We start from the raw sequence: 20,736 nt of genomic DNA on the forward strand, positions 1-20,736 counted from the left end.
CTCTCTGGGCCGATACAGCCTTTGGTGAGCTCTGGGCCCCTGAGGAAGGTGGGGGGCCAGATTCAAGTTGCCTCTCTCTGGCCAGGCCCCCCTTAAGGTCTGCCCCGGAGGCGGTACGGGAGGGGGCACCACTGAGAATGGGGGTAAGATCTGCCAAGCCAGGGTAGAGCCTCACAGTCTCTGTGTCTCCAAGGAGGGCCGCTGGAGACCCTTCATCATCAGGCCCACGCCATCCCCCCTCATGAAGCCCCTGCTGGTGTTTGTGAACCCCAAGAGTGGGGGCAACCAGGTACGCACAGCCTCCCCTCTCCGCGGGGGGCCTCCAGGGGAGGAGCGGGGTCAAGCTCCGCACCCCTCCCCTCCGCAGCACCTGCTCCCAGCTTCCGTTGCAGGCTTCTGCCCCGTCCCTCTTGCCCAGAGATCCTGAGGAAAGCGAAGCCTGTCTCCATCCCTCGCCCCTTGCTGGGCCCGGTTCCCACAGCCGTGTCCTTCGTCCTTCTCACGTGCTTGTCCCCACGTCAGTCCACGGCCCTGACTGGCTCCCCCGGTCCCCTGCAGGGCGCTAAGATCATCCAGTCCTTCCTGTGGTATCTCAACCCCCGACAAGTCTTTGACCTGAGCCAGGGAGGGCCCAAGGAGGCGTAAGTACTTGCCAGAGCTCTGCGGAGACGGTGGGGAGTGCTTGCCTGGCGCGGACCGTCAGGCCCACATCCCCTGACCCTGTTCCCATCCTAACTCCAGGCTGGAGATGTACCGCAAAGTGCACAACCTGCGGATCCTGGCATGTGGCGGTGACGGCACGGTGAGTCCTCCTGCCTCTGCTCCTGCGTCTGCGTCTGCTCCTGCCCCGCTGGGCTGACCTGCCCTTCTGCTCTGCCACCTCCAGGTCGGCTGGATCCTTTCCACTCTGGACCAGCTGCGCTTAAAGCCGCCGCCGCCCGTTGCCATTCTGCCACTGGGCACTGGCAATGACTTGGCCCGTACCCTCAACTGGGGTGGGGTAAGAGCCCAAGGCGGGGAGCGGGGTGGGGGATGGGCTGTGCGGCTGGGGGTGGCCCCTGTCCCCAGGAGAGGCTCAGTTCCTGCCTTGCCCCCCCAGGGCTACACGGATGAGCCTGTGTCCAAGATCCTCTCCCATGTAGAGGAGGGGAATGTGGTGCAGCTAGACCGCTGGGACCTCCGTGCCGAGCCCAACCCCGACGCGGGGCCAGAGGAGCGCGAGGAGGGCGCCACTGACCGGGTAGGTCGGCCAGGGCCAGGATGGGGGCAGCCGATATCCGGGGCTGGGGGGGAGGGGGAAGCCCTCTCTCCCACTTGCCGGTTCTGGGCCTTTGGACAAATCTCTTCATTTCTGCAGACTTTCGGCTCTCCTGTACAGTGGTAACAGTGGTACCGCATAAGCCCGCTGTTACTGGGCAGATATTTACTGAATATCTACCACATGCCAGGCACCATTTTAAGCAGCAGCAGAACAAAGTCCCCGTTCTCATGGAGCCCCTACAGAATATGGCACTTCGGGAAGAAGTGTGTGGGGCGGGGGGCTGGAAAGCCAGGGAAGAGAATGCCAGCAGGGCCCAGGGTGTTTTGTATACTGGGCACTTGGAGGAGCCCCGCGGGAGCTGTGGGCAGAGCCTGAGGCGGGCTGTGGGCTAGGGGGAAGAGCTTTCTGGTGGATCCCGTTAACTGTGGGAAAGGCTTCCAAAACTGCGTGGGTCAAGCCAGCCTGGTGGCCCCTGGCACGGAGCAGGTCCGAGCAGGAAAGTGGCTGTGAGGCCCAGCCCTCATGCTGGGCCCTTGACCTTTTTCCAGCTGCCCCTGGACGTCTTCAACAACTACTTCAGCCTGGGCTTTGATGCCCACGTCACCCTGGAGTTTCATGAGTCTCGAGGTAGGCAACCACTTGCTGAGAAAGCATCGGGAGGCTGGGAGGGAAGGACACAGGAGAGTCCCCGAGAGGGTCAGAATTTGCCCCCACCCACCACCCCCAGCAGTGCCCAGCACTCGCCTGGGGAGCCCCAGCAAGTTCAGAATGTCTGACTGTCCCGTTTCTTGTCGCCACCCAGAGGCCAACCCAGAGAAATTCAACAGCCGTTTCCGGAATAAGATGTTCTATGCTGGGGTGAGTCTGGGGTCTGCCAGCAACTGCCTCCCCCCCGCCCCGCCCTCGCCATGCCCGCTATTCTACCGCCTGTGCCCCCTGCGCACCTGTGTCTGCCAGGCCACAGGACCCCCGCCGAGAAGTGGTGAGAAAAAGTCCCTGTCGCCAGATGGTTACGCCCTCTCTCTCCCACAGACAGCCTTCTCCGACTTCCTGATGGGCAGTTCTAAGGACTTGGCCAAGCACATCCGAGTGGTGGTAAGTGGGCCAAGCTGGCAGGCAGAGTGGGTGGGCCCAGCGGAGGCTGCCTTGGCACGGGTATATACCCTACACCCTCCCCTGTGCCTGCCTGCAGTGTGACGGAACTGACCTGACCCCCAAGATTCAGGACCTGAAACCCCAGTGCATTGTTTTCCTGAATATCCCCAGGTGAGGAGGGGAGGGCTCTGTGTGTGCCCTGATGTCTCCATCCTGCACGACTGTCCTCTGAAGGCCCTTGTGTTGCCTTCCCCTCAGGTACTGCGCAGGCACCATGCCCTGGGGCCACCCTGGGGAGCACCACGACTTTGAGCCCCAGCGGCACGACGATGGCTACCTCGAGGTCATTGGCTTTACCATGACGTCCCTGGTGAGTGGGCCAACATGGACCTGGCTGGAGCCCTGGTTCTGCCCCCACAGTGACCAGGAGCACTGTCCCAAGATGGAAGGGTGGGGGGATCACAAGACTTCCCTTCACTGGCCAAGATGGGAGAATTCATGCTCTTCTCCCTGGCTGGGGTCTCTCCCTTCCTTACTCCCGCCCTCCTCTGACCAGGGTCTCACTCTCCGCTCTCCCCTCCCCTCTCTGACTGAGGTCTTATCCGCCCTCTGCTGTCTGTTGGGGTTATTGTCGCTTGTTCCCTGGCCACAGCATCCGTGCGGGAACAGAGCTTGGGGCCCCACTGCCCCTGCCCCAGCTCCTGACCTGAACCTTCTGCACCCACAGGCGGCACTGCAGGTGGGCGGGCACGGCGAGCGGTTGACGCAGTGCCGAGAGGTGGTGCTCACCACGTCCAAGGCCATCCCAGTGCAGGTGGATGGCGAGCCCTGCAAGCTCGCAGCCTCGCGCATCCGCATCGCCCTGCGCAACCAGGCCACCATGGTGCAGAAGGCCAAGCGGCGCAGCACCGCCCCCCTGCATAGCGAGTACGTTCCCCTCCCGGCCACCACCTGCCCTGGGCCCGAGGCCAGACTCTGCCCCTCTCTCGAGCCTCGGTTTCCCCAGCTGGAGAGAGGGCTGCGAATCCCTCTGCCCCGGGGAGGCGGCGCAGGGTCCCCGGGTCTGGCGCCTGGCCGAGGACCCTTCCCGAGCGCTCTCCTCCCGCCTGTGCCTCAGCCAGCAGCCCGTGCCCGAGCAGCTGCGGATCCAGGTGAGCAGGGTCAGCATGCACGACTACGAGGCCCTGCATTACGACAAGGAGCAGCTCAAGGAGGCCTGTGAGTGCCAAGCGCAGCAGGGGGTGGCGGGGAGCTGCTGAGGGCGGTGGGGGGGGGGCGGCAGACGGGATGGCCAGCTGCTGACGGTCTGCTCTGTCCGCCAGCTGTGCCACTGGGCACCGTGGTGGTCCCCGGTGACAGCGACCTAGAACTCTGCCGTGCCCACATCGAGAGGCTCCAGCAGGTGAGGGGTCGGGCGCCTGCCCTGCCTGGGCCCACCCGCTCTAGTTTCTGTTCTCTGCCAACTCCCGCCCTTGGCTTCTCTCGGCAGGAGCCCGAAGGTGCTGGAGCCAAGTCCCCCACCTGCCAGAAACTGTCCCCCAAGTGGTGTTTCCTAGACGGTGAGTGGCCCCGAAGGACCAGCTCCTGGTGGCCCCGGGCTGTGTCCTGCCCCCTCCCGCAGGGCTCCTGGTGGGGCGGCGGGCTATCTGGGCGTGGATAAGGGCCTCCTGCCCCCTCAGACAGCTGTCCGCCTCCCTCACAGCCACCACTGCCAGCCGCTTCTACAGGATCGACCGGGCCCAGGTGAGCACTCGCAGCCCTCCGTCCACTGCTGCTTCTGGGCCACGCTGGGGGCCCCTCTGCTTTTGTCTCGTGCCTCCACAGATGGGCTCACCCGTCGTCCTACTGGGTGCCTGCACGCCTGCTCGTGCTCGTGGGTGGGGTGTAGGCACGCTGCCCACAGACAGAGGGAGCTGGCGTGCCCCGAAGAGTCTGGCCGGGTGGGTGCGAGGGCCTCGGAGCACAGGGGCCAGCCGGTGAGGCACAGAGGTGAAGGCGCTTCTGGCCAGATGCTAGGTGTCCCAGGCAAAGGCTCAGCAGTGGGAAGGAGCTAGGAAGGCAAGGGGAAGAGGGACTGGCAGGGCCCCTGCCCCAGCTTCTGCCTGCCGGCATCCGTGCTCCTGGCTCCTGGCAGAGGCTTGTCCGGAGCTGCTGGCCTGGCTGCACCTGCACTCCCACCAGCGGCTACCCTGGAAGGTCCTGACTCTCGGCCCCTGGCCTCCCCACCCACAGGAACACCTCAACTATGTGACTGAGATTGCACAGGACGAGATTTATATCTTGGACCCTGAGCTGCTGGGGGCATCGGCCCGGCCTGACCTCCCAACCCCCACTTCCCCTCTCCCCCCCTCCCCCTGCTCACCCACGCTCCGGTGAGTGCTGCGTCTCCTCCAGCCCCCTGGCTCGAAACCCCTCCTACAAGCCTGTACCTCTTGCCGTCCTGCCTTTGGCGCCAGATGCATGTCCAGTGTCCAGCTAGCGGCGGGTCCCCACGGGCCCCTCCCTGGCTGAGTCACTGGCAGAGAACCAAACCTGGCCAAAGCCCAACTGACCAGCCCTTTGTCCCCCCGGGGAAGTGTCACCATCCACCCTGCTGCACTGGCCAGAGACCTGGGCTCCCCCTCTGACCTCTCCTCTGCCAGTCCTGTCCTCTGTCCCCCAACATCCGAGCATGGCAGCCTGAGCCTGGGCCTCCAACCTCCCCTCCATCCCCACTGCCCAGTGCCGTGCCCTTCCTGGCCCTTCACGTGCCCTTCCTGGCCCTTCAAGGCCTCAAGTGTGCCCGCCTCTGCACTTCCCTGCTGCCCCGGAAAGGTCCCCTGTTCCTCACCTGCTCCACTCAGACCTCAGCTTGGGAGTTTCCTCCCCAGAGAAGGCTTCCCAGGAACCCCGGCTGACGTTGCCGTGAAATCACAGCACCCCGTCTCGCGTTCTTCGTCACCCTTCCCGCTCTGAGGAGGCCTTATTTATTTGTGGACTTGTCTGTCTCCCCGACTAGAATGTAAGCTCCGTGAGAGCAAGCTCTCCGTGCGTCTTGTTGGCCGCTGTCTCGCTGGCCCCGACACAGCGCTCGCTATGTAGGGGGCACTCAATAAACTGTTGACAGAACACAGGGCGCCCCCTGGTTGGGCGGGGAGGGTGACCGCTGTCTCTGGGTCCGGTCTCATCCTGCTCTGCTTGCAGGTCACTGCCAGGGGACGCACCGCCCCCTAAAGGTGAGGCCTCTCCCCTCTCCCTGGTCCCAGGTGGGGGTGGAGCCCGCACACAGCCTCCCACAGCCACAACCCGCCAGGGCTGCTGGGGTCACCCCGCCCGGCAGGCGCCTGCCTCTGCCCAGTGTGTCTGTGCACCCACACAGGGCCGGCCCGGCCCCAGAGGGTAATGGGCAGGTGTTCCGTGCAGGTGAAGAGCTGATTGAGGCTGCCAAGAGGAACAACTTCTGTAAGGTACCAGCGAGGGCTCCGGCTTCTCCGCTCCGCAGGGCCCCGGCAGACAGGACCTCTGGGTGGGGTCGAGGGAGCCTGTCCTCTGTCTGTCACCTGCCATCGTCTGGCCCTCTGGGGGGGGTCTCCATGGTGATTGCCCCATTCCACCTTGCCCCTGTCCAGCTCACAGTGTCCCTTTCAGAGAGGCTTCCTAGCACAGTCTGCCTGTCCCCAGTACTCAGCAAGGAGTGAGTCTTACAGAAACCACGGGCTCCAGGGCTTGGTGGTCAGGGCTCCTGGGGGGTCCAGAAGCCCAGGGTCTCTCCCCTACACTCCAGAAAGAGCCCCAGAGCCATGATGTGTGTGAGCACAGTAGTGTCAGGTCTGCGGCCTCTGTGAGTTGGGGGACATTTCCGTGGCTGGCAGGAGGGTGGTCCTGAGGAGCCCCAGCCCTGCTCTGCCTCCTGCCCTCAGCTCCAGGAGCTGCACCGAGCTGGGGGTGACCTCATGCACCGGGACGAGCAGAGCCGCACGCTCCTGCACCATGCCGTCAGTACGGGTAGCAAGGAGGTGGTCCGCTATCTGCTGGACCACGGTGAGCTGTGCTACTAGGGTCCCTGGGCCAGGGCCATGGTGGGAGGAGGGGAGGCTGCCAGGCTTCTCTGACTGCCACCTCCCCTCTCCTCCAGCCCCCCCAGAGATCCTTGACGCTGTGGAGGAGAAGTGAGTATGGCGTTGGTGCCAGACCTTGGTCACCCTGGAAACTGCCCCGTCTTCATCCAGCCCCTCCCATTTGGCTGGTCAGAGCCTAGAAACCCTTCCAGGCCGCATCCGTCCAGCCCTTACCCCACAGCCCCGAGCTCCCCTCTCTGATCACCCTCTGGAGACAGACAAGAGGGCCCTGAGGACAGGATGGGGGTCCACAGCCAGCCCCTGTTTCCACAGCGGGGAGACCTGTCTGCACCAGGCGGCCGCCCTGGGCCAGCGCACCATCTGCCACTACATCGTGGAGGCGGGGGCGTCTCTCATGAAGACAGACCAGCAGGTGAGCAGACTAGCAGGGGGTCCACGCAGGCCCAGCGCGGCCCTTTCCCCGCCTCGGGCCCTTGGGAGCGGGGAGCCATGGCGGAGAGCCACCTCTTAGGACTGGAAGCTGTCCTTCAGCCAGCACCGACCGGAGTCCAGACTCAGAAACCTGAGCCTGCGGTGGCGAGGGGGTGTTTTGGGGCGGGAGCCCACAACTGTCCTTTGAAGCTTTTCCTTTCCTCAGTGGCCACCTGGAGGGAAGGTCCCCTGCCCTTGCCTAAGGCCCCGGGACTGATGGCAGCTCCCCCCTCACCCAGGGCGACACTCCGCGGCAGCGGGCCGAGAAGGCCCAGGACACGGAGCTCGCTGCCTACCTGGAGAACCGGCAGCACTACCAGATGATCCAGCGGGAGGACCAGGAGACAGCCGTGTAGCTGTGAGGCCAAGGCCAGGGCAGCTGGAGGGACAGGGCCAGCCAGAGGAGGAGCCCCCTCATCGGCCCACCGCACTGCCACATTCCAGTCGGACTACCACGGGGGGACCCGGGCCCCAGGGAAGGAGCCCCGTGCTGCCCCCTGAGGAGCCTCCCAGGCCTAGGGCTGGACTCTGAGGAGCTGGGGGAATCTCACCTGTCCCCCTGAGGCCCCAGCCTGACCCAGGGCTGACGGGGGAACAGGAAACTGGACTGGGCCAGGCAGGCCTTTGGGGGACTGGGGCTGGACCACTTCAGGGCAGCCCTCACCCTCACTGCAGCGGGTGCCCTCCCTGGGGCGTAGGGGCAGAGGGGGAGGGCAGCGGGGCTTGGGAGCCTTCGGGAAAAGGCTGCCTAAGCCACCTGGTCCGTTAGGGCCCAGACTCGGAGCCTCCTGGCAGCTTGGGCCCTCTCTCCTGCCCTGACCCCACCCTTCCCAGGGCTTCCTCCCGGAAACACAGAGCCTGCTGCGTTGGCCTGCCCGCTGCCCTGCTTGGCGCCGACCCCCGGAGACCCTCCCCGTGTACCCAGTCATTTCATCGCCGCCGACTGTGTGGCTTGGGGGTTGGAGTGGGGCTCTCGTGGTGACATGTTTACAGCTGGGTGTGACTCAGTAAAGTGGATTTTTTTCCTTTCTGCTTTTCTTTTCTTGCGGTGGAGGTCTTCCAGAAGTAGCGGGGTCTGGTGGCGGGGGGTGGGGGGGGGTACTGGACAACCTGGGCCCAGACCCTTTTCTGGGGGGGTCCTGGTTCCCGTTTGGGGGTGGGGTCTCAGGGCCTGCCCGGGACCTGACCTCTGCCTGGCTGCAAGGCTCGGCGGGGCCGGGGGAGGAGCCGATTTCCTCTCGCTTCCCGCTTCCCGCAGGGACGATAACAATGAAAGTGAAAGAGAGGTGGGGCGGGGGGCGAGGCCTGGATTCTTTGGCCCCTTTGCCCTGTGGCCTTGGGTAAGCCCCCTCCCCCAGGCCTCCGTTGCTTTGCTGTTTAGGGGATCGGGTGAGGCGATACCGAGGCCCCAGGGTTGGAAGGGGTGGGCATTTGCAGCCGCCGCCTCGGCTGGGTCTGGAACTTCTCAGACGGCTCTTGTCAGCAACCAAGCCTCACCAAATCCAGGCCTGCGGCCTCCTCCTCCCCCAGCTTCCCCCAGCTCCCGCCCCCGAAAACCTGCGCTCCTGAAGGGCGCGGCGTCGTCCGGGTCCCCCGAGCCCAGGCGCTTTCTCTGGGTCTCCCCGAACACTGAGCAGAGCGGCTCCCTGCACACTCGGCGAAGCGACCCGAGGTGGGGGCTGGCGCTCCTTCCCCAGCAGCCAAGGGGGCGCAGACGGCCGGTCCTCGACGGGGTTAAACAGTCATCGGGGGACGGAGCCGCACACACGCCGGAACGCGGGCCCCGCGCCGAGCGCCGGGATCCGTGACACCCCTGGGGCTCCGAGCTCCCTCCCAGTCGCCATCCTCCCAGTCTTCCCTCCCCGGGAAGGAAGGCGGGCATCCAGCGTGGAAAGAGAATGGTCCCGCCGTGGGGGCAGAGGCGGCGGCGGAAAGCTGGGGCTGCGGCAGAGGCCGGGGTAGCCAGGGCAGGAGAGAGGCCTGGGGCCGGCAGACCCCAGACTCGGAAGATGGGGGACCGGCAGAGCCCGTCGTCCGAGCGCGGACGGCCCGCGCGGGGCGAACGGGGGGTGCGGGGACCCGCGGCGGGAAGCCGGGGCAGAAGCGCCGGGGGCGCGGGGCGGGAGCGGAGGCGGGGACGTCGGGGTCCGGGGGCGGCGCGGGTTTGAGGGGGAGGGGGCGGGGCAGGTCCTTCCCCGGTGGGGGTGGGGGGGCGGAGAGGGGGCGGGGACCCATGTGACCGGCTCAGACCGGTTCTGGAGACAAAAGGGGCCGCGGCGGCCGGAGCGGGACGGGCCCGGCGCGGGAGGGAGCGCAGCACCGCGGGCAGCGAGCGAGTGAGCGCGCAAGGGCCCCGGCGGACGTGCGGCGGCGGCCTCGACCCCTCGCCCGCTGGGCCCCAGGCGACCCGAGGCCCGGAGGCGGGGTGGGGGTCTGAGCGGCGTCCTGGGCTCCAGACCGCCCCCAGGGAGACGCCTCGGGCTGTGCGCCCCGGCTAGCGACGAGGGGCCAACCCCAGAGCGCTCCCGCCGCCGCCGCGGCCCGTGGGCCTGGAGAGTGGGGACGGGGCTGGGACGTGCGGGCGCGCGGCCCCCCGTGGGGAAGGGGGCGGGCAGGGGGCTCTGACCCGACCTCTCCCCTGCAGGATGCAGCACCGAGGCTTCCTCCTCCTCGCCCTCCTCACCCTGCTGGCGCTCACCTCCGCGGGGGCCAAAAAGAAAGGTGATAACGGGGTGTGGGGGACTGAAGGAGGGCTAGAGACGGGCCGGTGAGGCCGGCCGCCTCGGGCCTGGCCGCCGGAGTTCCGAGGCCAGGACCCCAGGAAGCTGTCCCCGAGTGAGTCTGAGCTCCGTTCCCCGTGCGTCTTAGACAAAGTGAAGAAGGGCGGCCCGGGGAGCGAGTGCGCGGAGTGGACCTGGGGGCCCTGCACCCCCAGCAGCAAGGACTGCGGCGTGGGTTTCCGCGAGGGTACCTGTGGGTCCCAGACTCAGCGCATCCGGTGCAGGGTGCCTTGCAACTGGAAGAAGGAGTTTGGAGGTGAGGTGGGGCGCATGTGGGGGGCAGGAGAGGCGGGGCACGGCCTCGCCGAAACCTGGGCACGTCTGTGGCCTCCAGCCACTGGCTGCCCAGGTCTGACCCGGGACGCTCTCTCGCCAGCCGACTGCAAGTACAAGTTTGAGAGCTGGGGGGCGTGTGATGGGGGCACGGGCACCAAAGCCCGCCAAGGCACCCTGAAGAAGGCGCGGTACAATGCCCAGTGCCAGGAGACCATCCGCGTGACCAAGCCCTGCACCCCCAAGACCAAAGCCAAGGCCAAAGGTCAGGGCAGTGGGGGAGGGTGTGGGGTCACAGGTGGGGGCTGCCACCACCTGTGAAAGGGCATGGTTAAGCCTGAAGTTTTGGGCTGTGGCAGGTGGCTTCTTGACATCTCTGCCCTCGGTTTTCCTGTCTGTGGAGATACCTTAGGTGGGCAGGTACTGAGGGTGCCCACAGAAGGTGCTCAGGAGTTACTAAATCCTTCTGGCCCAAATGGAAGGACAAGCTCGCTCTGTTCTGTTGGGGCCTTTTGCTTAGGATTCGGGGAGTTGCCCTGGAAGGGCTTGGCTTTGTCGTCTCCCCTGCCAGAGGGAACGTTTGGTCAGCTTGGGTCGTTTCTAGTATCAGAAGGACGTCACCGTCCACACTCCCGCCATCCCTTAGCCCATACCTGATTCACAGCAGCCCAGAGAGGCCATCAGGGCAGAGGTGAACCAGCCCAATTGTTAGGTGAGCAGGTGGAGGCTGAGGGCTGCGGGGACCAAGAACTTGAAGATTTTCCGAGCCTCAGTGAAAGTACAGAAGTTGGTGTGGGGCAGGTCCGGCATCAATATGGCTGCGCTCTCCCACGGGCTACCGGGTCAGCTGATCTGCCGCCACTAGGGGGCAGGATTTTCTCCCTAATGTATATATGGGGGTCTCCACTAGGTCACCTGAACTCAGCTAACACGTTATTTCTTGCTTGTTTTACAGCCAAGAAAGGGAAGGGAAAGGACTAGCAGCCAGGTCTGGATGCCAAGGAGCCCGGGGCCAGTGCCCTCCCTCCCACAGGCCCAAGATCTAACCTACCAGTGCCTTTTGTCTACTCGTTAGCTTTATCAATCATACCCTGCTTCTTCCCTTTCATCCCTCCACCCCCACCCCCAAGTGTCCCAAATGGGGTAGGACAGGGGATTGTGGACAGCTTGAGCCTCCTGCCCGAGAGGGATGTGATTCCCGGTACCCCTTTTTGTTCTCCCCCACAAAGATGCCATTACTGAGAAATAAATAAACCGTCGTGGTTTTTCTTTTTTTTTCCCAATAAAAGCTTTTCCTTTAATATATAAAAGCCCCAACCCAGGGAGTTTGCTGTGGTAATTTGTTGGGGTAGGAACTTGTGAAGGAAAGGGAAGGCGGTAGGGACTGTGGCTTTCAGGGGGCCGGGGGCTTGGCGGTGAGTGCTCCCCAGAGCTCATGGAAAAAGCAGAATGGTTATGAAAATTGCTTCCAGGGCCCCTACTGACTCCTGAAAGGGTGCCCCCATCCAGTCCCCTGAGCCTGTCAGTCTGGTCTTTCCAGGGGCCACACCAGGGCTGGGAGGGAACCCAGAAGGCTCCCTAGAACAGACACTCCTCATCTCAGCCACTCTCAAGCAGAGGTCTTTTGGTAGAGCCCACTACCAATAGAAGGTTCCATCCGTTGGGAAAAAAGAGATGGGGGCTGCGTGCCTGCTTCACCACCCCCCTCACTGAATCCTGTGTGGGTTGAGTCTGCCCCCATTCTCTCAGCCTCTCTCACACTACAGAAGCCTGCTGGGTGGCTCTTCAGAAGTGGGGGAGGGGGCCTCTGCTCAGCATGGGACCACAGGAAGGCAGACCTCAGTTCCTGAGTGTGAGACCCTGACCTCCCAGCTGCCCCGTCCTGACAGTGACCAGGACAGTGCTGGCGGCGGGGGTGGGGGTGGGGGGTGCCTGAGAGCCCACAGTGCCTGGCCAGCTAGCCCACCCAACCAGCACCTGGCCGAGTAGCTGCAGCAAGGGGAGAGCTCTGCCCCTGGAATGGGACCCGGGAGGAGGGGCTGGGCCTACATGCGGGGTGCAGCAGGGGGAAAGCACCAACTACAGCAGAATGGGGGGACCCTATCCTGCTCCTCCTTTCCCAAGCATCGGCTCCTTTGCTCCTCCCAAGGGGATCCTGGGCTTTTGCTCCCCTCCAGCTGTCCATTCTTCCAGCCATGCTGGTTGGTCACAGTGGGGTGGGTGCCCCAAAAGGCCAGTCCCTCCCAGCTCCCTGAGGCGGGGCAGCGGAGGTGGGCCGGAAAGTCTCGGTTCAGACGCTTCTGGGGCTGACCCTCCTCAGCCTGAGCGGAGATCTGGTCTCTCTGAATCCAGCCAGAGCTTCTTCCTGAGCCTCACGGGGGTCTTGGGGACCTCAGTTCTCTTCAGTGAACGTGAACACGGAGAGATGCTTCCAGATCTCTCCCCGACAGCCACGTGAGAGACCACATGGCTCAGTGCACACACGTGACCACCAGCACCTTCTGTGGCACCCCGCCTGCCTACCTGGCAGTGCCGATGTTCCGATACTGGCACAGCAGCAGGTGCCTGAAGGTCTTTTTAAAGGTGGCATTGCAGAGGGCGTAGCAGGCGGGGTTGATGGTGCTGTTGACGTAGCAGAGCCAGTAGCCGATGGACCACACTGTGTCGGGAATGCAGCTCTGGCAGAAGGTGTTCACCAGGACCATGACGTTGTAGGGCGTCCAGGTGAGGATGAAGGCCAGCAGAATGGCAAAGATGGTCCGCGTCACCTTGCGCTCCCGGGCCGCCATCTGCCGCTTCTTGCGCACCTGGTTGCGGGCAATGCTGGCGAACTTGCGGGCCACGTTGGCCGCTGGACGCATGCCAGCGGGCGTGGCCGGAACGATCTCGATGGCTGTCACACACTCATTGCCAGTCTGCTTCGTCACAATCTGGATCTTGGACCATTTGGAGGCGGGGTTGAGGGCCCGAGGCTGTAGGGGAGGGGCGGGCAGGGCCGGCGTGGTGGCCTCTGTGGTCGACAGCTCCGTGGGTGGGCGTTCCTTGGTGTTGTGCGTGGCGCTGCCGGAGCTGGATTCGTTGGACGTGTCCTTGTCGGCCACCGGGCGCGGCGGGGGCGGCAGCACCGGGGGCGGGGCCTCCTCCAGCTTGCCGTTGCGCAGCTCCTCCGGGGCCGCCTCCCCGGGCGGGGCCTTCTTGAGGCTCTGCTTCATCAGGGGGCTCTTGAGGAAGGCCAGGGTCTTGGCCTTCTTCTCCTTGGGGCCTTCGGGCCGGTGCTTGTGCACCCGGCTGCGACTGGCCAGGGAGATGTGGATGTAGAGCACCGTCATGATGACCACGGGCAGGTAGAAGGCCGCGATGGCCGTGCCGAAGGTCACCGCGGGGTTGGACAGGAACTGGATGAAGCACTGGTTGTCCGGCACCGTCCGCTTGCCCACCACGAACTGCCAGAACAAGATGGCGGGCGCCCAGAGCACGAAGGACAGCACCCAGGCGGCGGCGATCATGAGGCCCGCCATCTTGGTGGTGCGCCGGGCGGGGTAGGTGAGGGGCTTGGTGACGCAGAAGTACCGGTCGAAGCTGATGATGAGAAGGTTCATGACGGAGGCGTTGCTCACCACGTAGTCCAGGGCCAGCCACAGGTCACAGACCACGGCGCCCAGGGGCCAGTAGCCCTTGATGATGTACACGGTGTAGAGGTTCATGGAGAAAGCGCCTATGATGAGGTCGGCGCACGCCAGGCTGAAGAGGAAGTAGTTGTTGACTGTCTGCAGCTGCCTGTTGACCTTGATAGACAGCATCACCAGGATGTTGCCCACGACAGTCACCAGGCTCAAGGAGCCCGTCACCGTGGCGATGAATACCATCTCCACTGTCTCGTAGCGGTTATGGGTTGATGTGACCAAGCGTACAGACTGGTTGCCGGAGCTGCCATTGACTGGTGTGAAGTTGGCCATTTTGGGGAGCAGTGGTGGGCGGGCCGCGTCTGCAGGAGGAAGGAGAGAGGAAGGGGTGAGCTGTTGAAGCGGTTTAGAGGGGTAACTCGAGGTGACAGAGGATTCATCCTGCAGAGCCTCAGAGAACTCTGTCCCATCGCGTGCCCATTTCTTCACGCATTCGTCACGTAGTGAGCGCCTGCTGTGTGCAAGCACCGATCTGGGTGCAGGAGTTACAGAAGCGATTGAGACACACACGGCCCCCACCCTCACGGAGCTTACAGCCTGATTGGGGCACACAGACAAACACGTGAGCCACAAAAAAAAGGGCTAGAGGGAAGACAAGGCAGGGCAACGGTATAGTGAGTGAGTCAGAGGACAGACAGGGATGCTTCCTTGCTGGGTGATCAGTAAAGGCCTCTCCAAGGAGGGGACTGGACAACGGTAAGGAGGCAGCCTTGTGAAGAGCCGCGGAGGTGGCTTAGTCGGGGGCAATGGCCAGAGCAAAGGCCCTGGGGCACATGTGGGGCACAGACAGAAGGCCAGTGTGTGCGGGGCCCAGAGATACAATGGGGAGGGGCTTCAGTGGTCCGAGACATCAGCATGTAGCTCTGGTCAGAAGCGTTCATTCAGGGGCGCCTGGGTGGCTCAGTTGTTGAGTGTCTGCCTTCGGCTCACGGTGTGATCCCAGCGTTCTGGGATCGAGCCCCACATTGGGCTCCTCTGATGGGAGCCTGCTTCTTCCTCTCCCACTCCCCCTGCTTGTGTTCCCTCTCTCGCTGGCTGTCTCTCTCTCTCTGTCAAATAAATAAAATCTTAAAAAAAAAAAAAAAAAGAAGCGTTCATTCACCTCCTCCGTCATTTTGTAACCAAACATCACCAAGGGACCTGTCCTCCATCCTTCCAGATGGCACTGGGGACACTGGCAAGAATATATATTAGCAGCTAACACTTATTGTCTACTAAGTGTCCGGCACTTTCTGTACTTTTTATCAGTATTAATTAATTTCTTCCTCACGACAAGACTGTGAAGTAGAAACCTTTATTTTTCACTATTTCCAGGTGAGGAAACTGAGGCACAGAGATGTTAAATAACCCGCCCAAGGCTCCACGAGTCCTTGACGTCCTGCTGCTGTCCCAGAGCTAAGGGTTCTGGCAGAGGGAGGCCCAAAGAGCCACAGGAGCCAGTGATGCCACCTTGGGGAAGGATCCTGGGATGACTAGGGGTGGCCTGGGGTGGGGAACCCCTGAGGACCAGGAGAGGGCCATGTAGAGGGGCCAGGGAGGTACATACCACTGTGGCATCCCCTCCCCCGAGCTCCCTCTCCCAGTCCCAGGGTGGGGGTGGGGGTGGGGAGCACTCAGTGCAGGGGCAGTAGGGACTGTCCACAGTCAGGGGCTGAGTGAGGACCAGGAGGAGTCAGAGAAGGCCTATCAGCCAAGGAAAGATACATGGCTTCCAAGGGGCCGGGGCCAGCCCTCAGCCTGACTGGGAACCCAAAGGAGACCCAGAGTGTCCCAGAGAGAAGAGGGGGAATGCTGCAGGGGAGCCTGCGGCCAGCCCAAGGGCACCCCCTGGCCCACCAGGACACACCGAGGGCACCCCAGCGGGGACCCCCCCAAGCCCACGGCCCCTCCCCTGAGCCTGCACCCCCTCCCACCCAGGTTCCTCTTCATCTCTCCCCCGCCTTCCTCTCCCATACACGTGAGAGAGGCCCACGCCCCGCGCGCTGTGCCAGGGCAGCCGTTCAGCCCAGCCTCCTTCACACCCGCCAACATGCGCACCATTACACACACGCACACGGGCCCCATCCCAGCCCCGCCAGCCCCGCGCACTGTCGTATACACAGCGTCTGTGTGTGAGAGAGAGAGAGAGGGAGAGGCAGCCAGTGTGGAGGAAGGAGCATTCACCCAGCAGCCCAGGCTCCAAGGCCAGCAGGGTCCTGGCTTTACACCAGCCACCTCACCTTCTGGCCCCTCTCTTTCTCATTTGCAAAATAGAGAGGGCTGGGTCCCAGGACCCCTCAGGAAAAGCTATGGGGATCAGCAACTAAACTTTCCATCTGCAGCATGAAAATGCACCAGAGGCTGGAGGCAAGTGCCAGGGTGACACCCTGCCTATTCCTGGCCTCCACCCCCCTCATTGGCCTCTGCAGACACAGCCCCAGCCTCCTGGCCTGGCAGTTCACTTTCGCTTGTCCGAATCTGTGGTTCTCAGGAGGAGACGCTCAAGGAGGGGTGTTGCCATCTCCAAGGTCACACATGAGTCAAGGGCAAAGACTCAATACCACCCTCTCTGGGGTCTCTGACAGCCCGTCTCAGCTTTGAGAGCTTCAGGTGCCACCCTGTGAGCTGGGAGGGCAGAAGCGGCCAGCTTGGAGAGGCCGCCCTCCCCCAGGCAGGTGCAAGCAGGTGCAGGGTGGGCCAGACGCATCTGTCCCCCAGCTCCGAGGAAAGCCCCGCTTCAGCCTCCCAGCTCCAGGACGCAGGCCAGCGAGATGGGAATGGGGCTGGAGGTGCCAAATATGAGAAACATAATAGCCCTTGTTTATTGAGTGTTAACTAGGAGTCAGGAATCCCTCTGAGCTTTTTATATAGATTATCTGGTTTAATCCTTACAGAAGCCTGATAAGGCAGGTACTGTTAGTATATCCCCATCTCACTGATGTTAGTATCTTCTTACAGATGAGGATCATGTTAATTAACTTGCCCAAAGTCATCCAGTGTGGGGGGGGGGGCAGGATTAGAACCCAGGAGGCACCTTCTCAATCTCAGCCTGTCTCAGGTTGATTTCCTGCCTCTGCTGTCCACTGCTCAAAACCAAAGAACTAAGGGTCCCCACCCACTCCCTGCCGGCTCTCCCACTTAGCTTTCCCAGAAGAGAAGGGACCTCTTATCTCCATGGGGGACATCTTGTCTCCAAGGGGGTGACAGGTGGTTTAGTCCCGCTTTGGGTCCGCTAGGGGAAGCTGCCAGCGGCAGAAAGGGTGAGGCATGGTGTCTCGCCGCCTCCTGCCCCACCGTCTTTCTGGACCCCTCGGGTTTCCCCGCAGCCATGCTTTCTCTGCCATCCAGGCCCGCCCGAGATCTGGGGAGGCAAGCAGCCGCTGCCCAGGGCTGTGCACACCGCTAGATGGCAATGTCGAGCCCTGGGTGTCAGCTCCGGACTTCGGGCGGGCGGCTGCTCTTCGCCACCGGCCCCAACTCCAACGCGACCGAGACCACAGAGGAGGCTCCAGGGCAGGGCCTCCCAGGGGGAAGGACGTGGTTTCCCCCCCACCCCCTTGCCAGGCCCCTGCCCGGGAGCTGCCCTCGGCTCCGCGCGGGTTCAGTGGTGGGAAAGTTAAGGGTGCCCGGTTTCCACCCGGCCCCGCCGAGGAACGTGTGGGCGGGAAGGCGAGTGCGAGTTCTGTTTGTGTGTGATTACTGGGGAGCGCGAGTAGAAGCGAGTAGCTGTCTGCATGTGCGTGTGTGCGCGCTCGGCCACGCCTGGATACCAGCGGGCCCGTGTGCGCGTGAGCAGGCCAGTGCCATGTGGACACGTGCTTGTGCGTGCGTGTGCGGCCCCGGGGTGCTGTGGCCTGGGGGATACACACGACTCGGGTATGCCTGTACCTGTCAGTTTGTGCACAGGAGCAAATTCAGGGCCCTCAGTAGGTGACCTGCCCAGGTCCAAACGGCCCTGCCAGGAGACTCAACTCAGACTTTCGCTGTCTCAGCGCAGAGAAAATCGAGTCTGGAGCCAGAGTCTGGATCGTGCTCCGCTTGTGGGTGGGGAAGGGTCGCGGCCAGACTACAATCTGGACTGCATCGGGCCCCCTGACCTTGGGACATCATCTCAGGCAGCGCCCAGTGGTGTCTAGGTCCCCAACGTTGCGGTGTGGAATCGCAGCCTGGGACTGACTTCTGTCCAGGGGCCGCTGCTGGAGTCGCCCCACTGGCCTTACAGGACACCTGGCTCAGCTCAGCGTGCCCACGGAGCCTTATGGCCAAAGGGTGACCAGACTGAACGCGGGAGTGAACCGGCAGCACCCTCAAAACGGGGAAGCCCAGCTGGGGCTTAGGTCAGTTGAGTGTAAGATTCTTCCCCTCCTACACTTCTAACCCTGCACCCCGCCGGAGTCTGGCCCCAGCGGCTAGAGTGGGCACCCGGTTTCTCGAGCCCTGGGCCTGGGCGGACCTCGAGGGCCGGGTTCAGAGTTATTATTGGGCTCATCGGGAGGCTCCGCCAGGTCTCCTTCCTGGTCGATGGGGCCCTGGCTCTCCGGTGCCCCGCCCTCCCCCCAACCCCCTAGCACGCAGTTCCTGCAGCCTCTGGGCGTGGGCACTGTGCTTTCCCGGGTTCTGGAGCCCCCCCCTTTTCCGGACGAGAAGGGAGCGCGTGCTCTGGACGCCGTGGGGAGGGGGTTGGGGTGTGGATCCTTGGTTCTTAGGCATTGCATTCACTTTAGGGCTCCAGGAAGGCCGTGGGCCCTGGATCCGTCCCTGGGGCGGGAGAAGAGACTCAAGAGTTCACAGGAGGGAAAAGGGGCTCAGGGGATTTGGCATCGACATTGCGCCTGACACTTCTGCCACTGGGTCAGGGCTTGGCTCCCGCTCTCCCGGGCTCCGGAGCCTGGACAACAACAGGGTATAGTCCTAGAGTGGGGGAGGGGCGCCAGGAAAGGGTAGGGGTATTTCCGTCGGGGTTCAAGGTCGCGGATGGAGGACTTCACGGACAGGAGAGGGCTGGCAGCACCGGAGGTGGGGGGCGGGGAGACAGGCGGGAAAAAGGCTCCTTAGGGCTCCAGAGCCTGGAGCCCTCCAGAGCTGCCAGTGGGAGGGCTGGAGTGCAGGGTCCCGCCCCCGACGGCTGCCCCTGGCGCCTTGAGGGCTGTGGGCGGGCACCCCTCCCCCGACCTCCTGAATGTCCATTCCTTCCCAGAGGCGCACCTGGAGAAGCTTCCGAGACTCCGGGTCTTTCTTCCAGCGGGGCCCCTCACCCTCGGGCTCTGTGCAGCTCCCAGCACCGCGCTCTTCCCCCAAGGAGCCTTGGGCCCCGTCCCAGTGGGACCCGCCTCCGGGGAGCCTCAGAGGGTCTGGAGCCCCACGTCCTTCTCCCCCAACCGAGTCCCCCCGCCCCCGCGCCGCCGCGGAGTCACTTACCAGACACCTCCGCCCCGGTCCCCTCGCACCTGACAGACGGCGGGACCAGCGGGCGGCCCGCGGGCTAGCGGGCGGGGCGCGCGGCCGGGCCGCGGGCCGGGGGCGGGGACGGGGTGCCGAGGGGCGGCCCCTGCTCCGCCCGCAGCTCCCGGCGCTGTGGCTTCGACTCGCGCTCACGCTCGCACTTTTCCCCGAGCCGCGTGATGTCACGGGGAAGCAGCCAATCCTGGTGGGGCCGCGCCGCCCGCCCCGGGCCGGCCACCCAACTGCGACGCGCAGGGGGCACCACCCGGGGCGTCGGGGACCCCAGCTACGCGCGCCCCTCACTAGAGCCGGCCGACAGCTCCCCTCTCGGCCACTGTGGGGGCACCGCCCACGGTTGGCAGTACGGTTTAGCGGGGGGCGCTGCCCTCCCGGGAGGCTGGGGTGGGGGGGTGGGGTGGGGTGTCCGCGTTGTCATGGGGACGCGGCGCCCCCTCGCGGGCTGGGGAGGGAGCTGGCAGCCCCGTCTGGCTGCGCTCTCCGCCTCCGCTCTGACCAAGCACCCGGGCTCTGGAGGTGGTCTCGCGCCCCGCCTGGACTTCCCTCTCTACAGGGCCCCGCTCACAGTGGGACCTCGGAGGCGCGAGTGTTTGACCCAAACAAGAGGTTACGGGTGGGTGGGGTCGGCTCAGCCGTCACAGTTCCGTCGGGGCAGAGAGCCCAGGGCCGCCAGTTTCCAGCCTCCGGGCCGCATGTCGGCCGCCGGGCTGCCCGAGAAGAGGGGCGCCGTCGGGGCCTAGGAAGGAGTTGGAGAGAGAAGACAGGCAACAGTCCGCCGGGGAGAGAGGAGCCCGCCCATCGCACACAACCTCTGCCCGGCCCCCTACCCCCGCCGTCCGGCTCTCGGCTCCCGGCTCCCGATCTCCAGGTCGGGGAAGGGGTGCGCATCCTCTCTCGAGCCCCGGGATGGGACGCGCCACCCAGCCAGCCGCGGACTGGAGGGCGAGTTCACTGATGCCTGTGAAGGAAAGCTGAGTGCCCAAGGTCACCCGGGGCGGAGTCCGGAACGAGACCCCAGAGGGCGAGCGGTCTCTTGAGGTCTCCGGGAACCTCATAGGTCGAGGCCTGGGGACTTGGGGCCTTGCCTGTGCGGAGCGGGAGGGTCCGGGAGTCCGCGGCTGGGGCGTCCGCGGGACCGAGTCGGGAGGCTTCAGCACCTCGGAGAGCTCCGCCTCAACCCTGACCTTGTAGACTCCTCTCCACAGTACCAGGCACCCGCGTTTCTGCCTCCATCTGACAGGGCCCTTCCTGGGGCCAGCCAGGGTCGGACTCGCCACCCCACCCCACCCCCACGCCCAGGCCCTGAGGCCTGTCACCCCAAACTCTTGAGCGCAAACACCCGATTAACCTTAAGACCGCCGGTTCCTTCTCTTGGAAAAACAACTCAGGTCCCGCCCCTCCACCCTCCCCCAAGGACCGGGCGGGGGGCTGTGAGGGGGGCGGTGGAGGCGGGTAAGGTAGTGGAGGGAAGGCAGCAGGAGTTGCCAGAGAAGGGGCGGGAACTGGGGCAAGAGCCAGAGCTGCTGGGCTTTTGGTGTGGAGTTCTCCATGCTGAATGAGAGGAGGTCGTTGGGTGTTCCCCAGGGCAGCTGGAATTGGCTGTTCAGGCTTTGAGTGAGAAACCATCGCCCTTTATGTGAATGATCTGGTCTCCCATAAGCCTCATAATCAAGGAG

At 64.1% G+C, this 20,736-nt stretch overlaps 3 protein-coding genes across 14 annotated transcripts in view; 2 read left to right on the top strand and 1 right to left on the bottom strand.

The window, feature by feature from the left end:
* DGKZ (diacylglycerol kinase zeta) overlaps window positions 1-7,914 on the top strand; it is a 41,092-nt gene extending 33,178 nt beyond the window's left edge. For 7 of the 12 annotated variants that reach the window (XM_045808719.2, XM_045808726.2, XM_087854781.1 and 4 more), the window contains 22 exons: window positions 194-289; window positions 559-641; window positions 742-802; window positions 887-1,000; window positions 1,100-1,240; window positions 1,810-1,888; window positions 2,064-2,119; window positions 2,294-2,356; window positions 2,454-2,527; window positions 2,615-2,726; window positions 3,084-3,283; window positions 3,474-3,574; window positions 3,679-3,758; window positions 3,846-3,915; window positions 4,059-4,099; window positions 4,589-4,728; window positions 5,540-5,571; window positions 5,759-5,802; window positions 6,256-6,376; window positions 6,471-6,504; window positions 6,727-6,826; window positions 7,125-7,914. In XM_045808719.2, the coding sequence (XP_045664675.1) occupies window positions 194-289; window positions 559-641; window positions 742-802; window positions 887-1,000; window positions 1,100-1,240; window positions 1,810-1,888; window positions 2,064-2,119; window positions 2,294-2,356; window positions 2,454-2,527; window positions 2,615-2,726; window positions 3,084-3,283; window positions 3,474-3,574; window positions 3,679-3,758; window positions 3,846-3,915; window positions 4,059-4,099; window positions 4,589-4,728; window positions 5,540-5,571; window positions 5,759-5,802; window positions 6,256-6,376; window positions 6,471-6,504; window positions 6,727-6,826; window positions 7,125-7,241 (1,959 nt within the window). In that variant the 3' untranslated portion in view covers window positions 7,242-7,914. Of the gene's footprint in view, window positions 1-193; window positions 290-558; window positions 642-741; window positions 803-886; window positions 1,001-1,099; window positions 1,241-1,809; window positions 1,889-2,063; window positions 2,120-2,293; window positions 2,357-2,453; window positions 2,528-2,614; window positions 2,727-3,083; window positions 3,284-3,473; window positions 3,575-3,678; window positions 3,916-4,058; window positions 4,100-4,588; window positions 4,729-5,539; window positions 5,572-5,758; window positions 5,803-6,255; window positions 6,377-6,470; window positions 6,505-6,726; window positions 6,827-7,124 lie in introns of all 12 variants that reach the window. The other 5 variants (XM_045808717.2, XM_045808708.2, XM_045808712.2 and 2 more) reach the window with 1 other exon arrangement.
* Window positions 7,915-8,144: 230 nt separating this feature from the next.
* MDK (midkine) lies at window positions 8,145-11,255 on the top strand. Its single transcript, XM_045808704.2, has 5 exons — window positions 8,145-8,225; window positions 9,530-9,606; window positions 9,754-9,921; window positions 10,042-10,203; window positions 10,894-11,255. The coding sequence occupies exons 1-5, from the start codon at window positions 8,155-8,157 to the stop codon at window positions 10,917-10,919; spliced, it is 504 nt and encodes a 167-aa protein (XP_045664660.1). The 5' UTR covers window positions 8,145-8,154; the 3' UTR covers window positions 10,920-11,255.
* A 108-nt stretch (window positions 11,256-11,363) lies between these two features.
* Window positions 11,364-19,157, bottom strand: CHRM4 (cholinergic receptor muscarinic 4). Its single transcript, XM_045808703.2, has 2 exons — window positions 19,019-19,157; window positions 11,364-13,923 (listed from the first exon to the last, which is right to left on the bottom strand). The coding sequence occupies exon 2, from the start codon at window positions 13,892-13,894 to the stop codon at window positions 12,458-12,460; it is 1,437 nt and encodes a 478-aa protein (XP_045664659.1). The 5' UTR covers window positions 13,895-13,923; window positions 19,019-19,157; the 3' UTR covers window positions 11,364-12,457.
* Window positions 19,158-20,736: the final 1,579 nt, after the last annotated feature.

This window comes from Ursus americanus, chromosome 24 (genome assembly GCF_024610735.1).
Source record: "Ursus americanus isolate L20-20 chromosome 24, mUrsAme1.1.p, whole genome shotgun sequence".
Classification (NCBI taxonomy): domain Eukaryota; kingdom Metazoa; phylum Chordata; class Mammalia; order Carnivora; family Ursidae; genus Ursus; species Ursus americanus.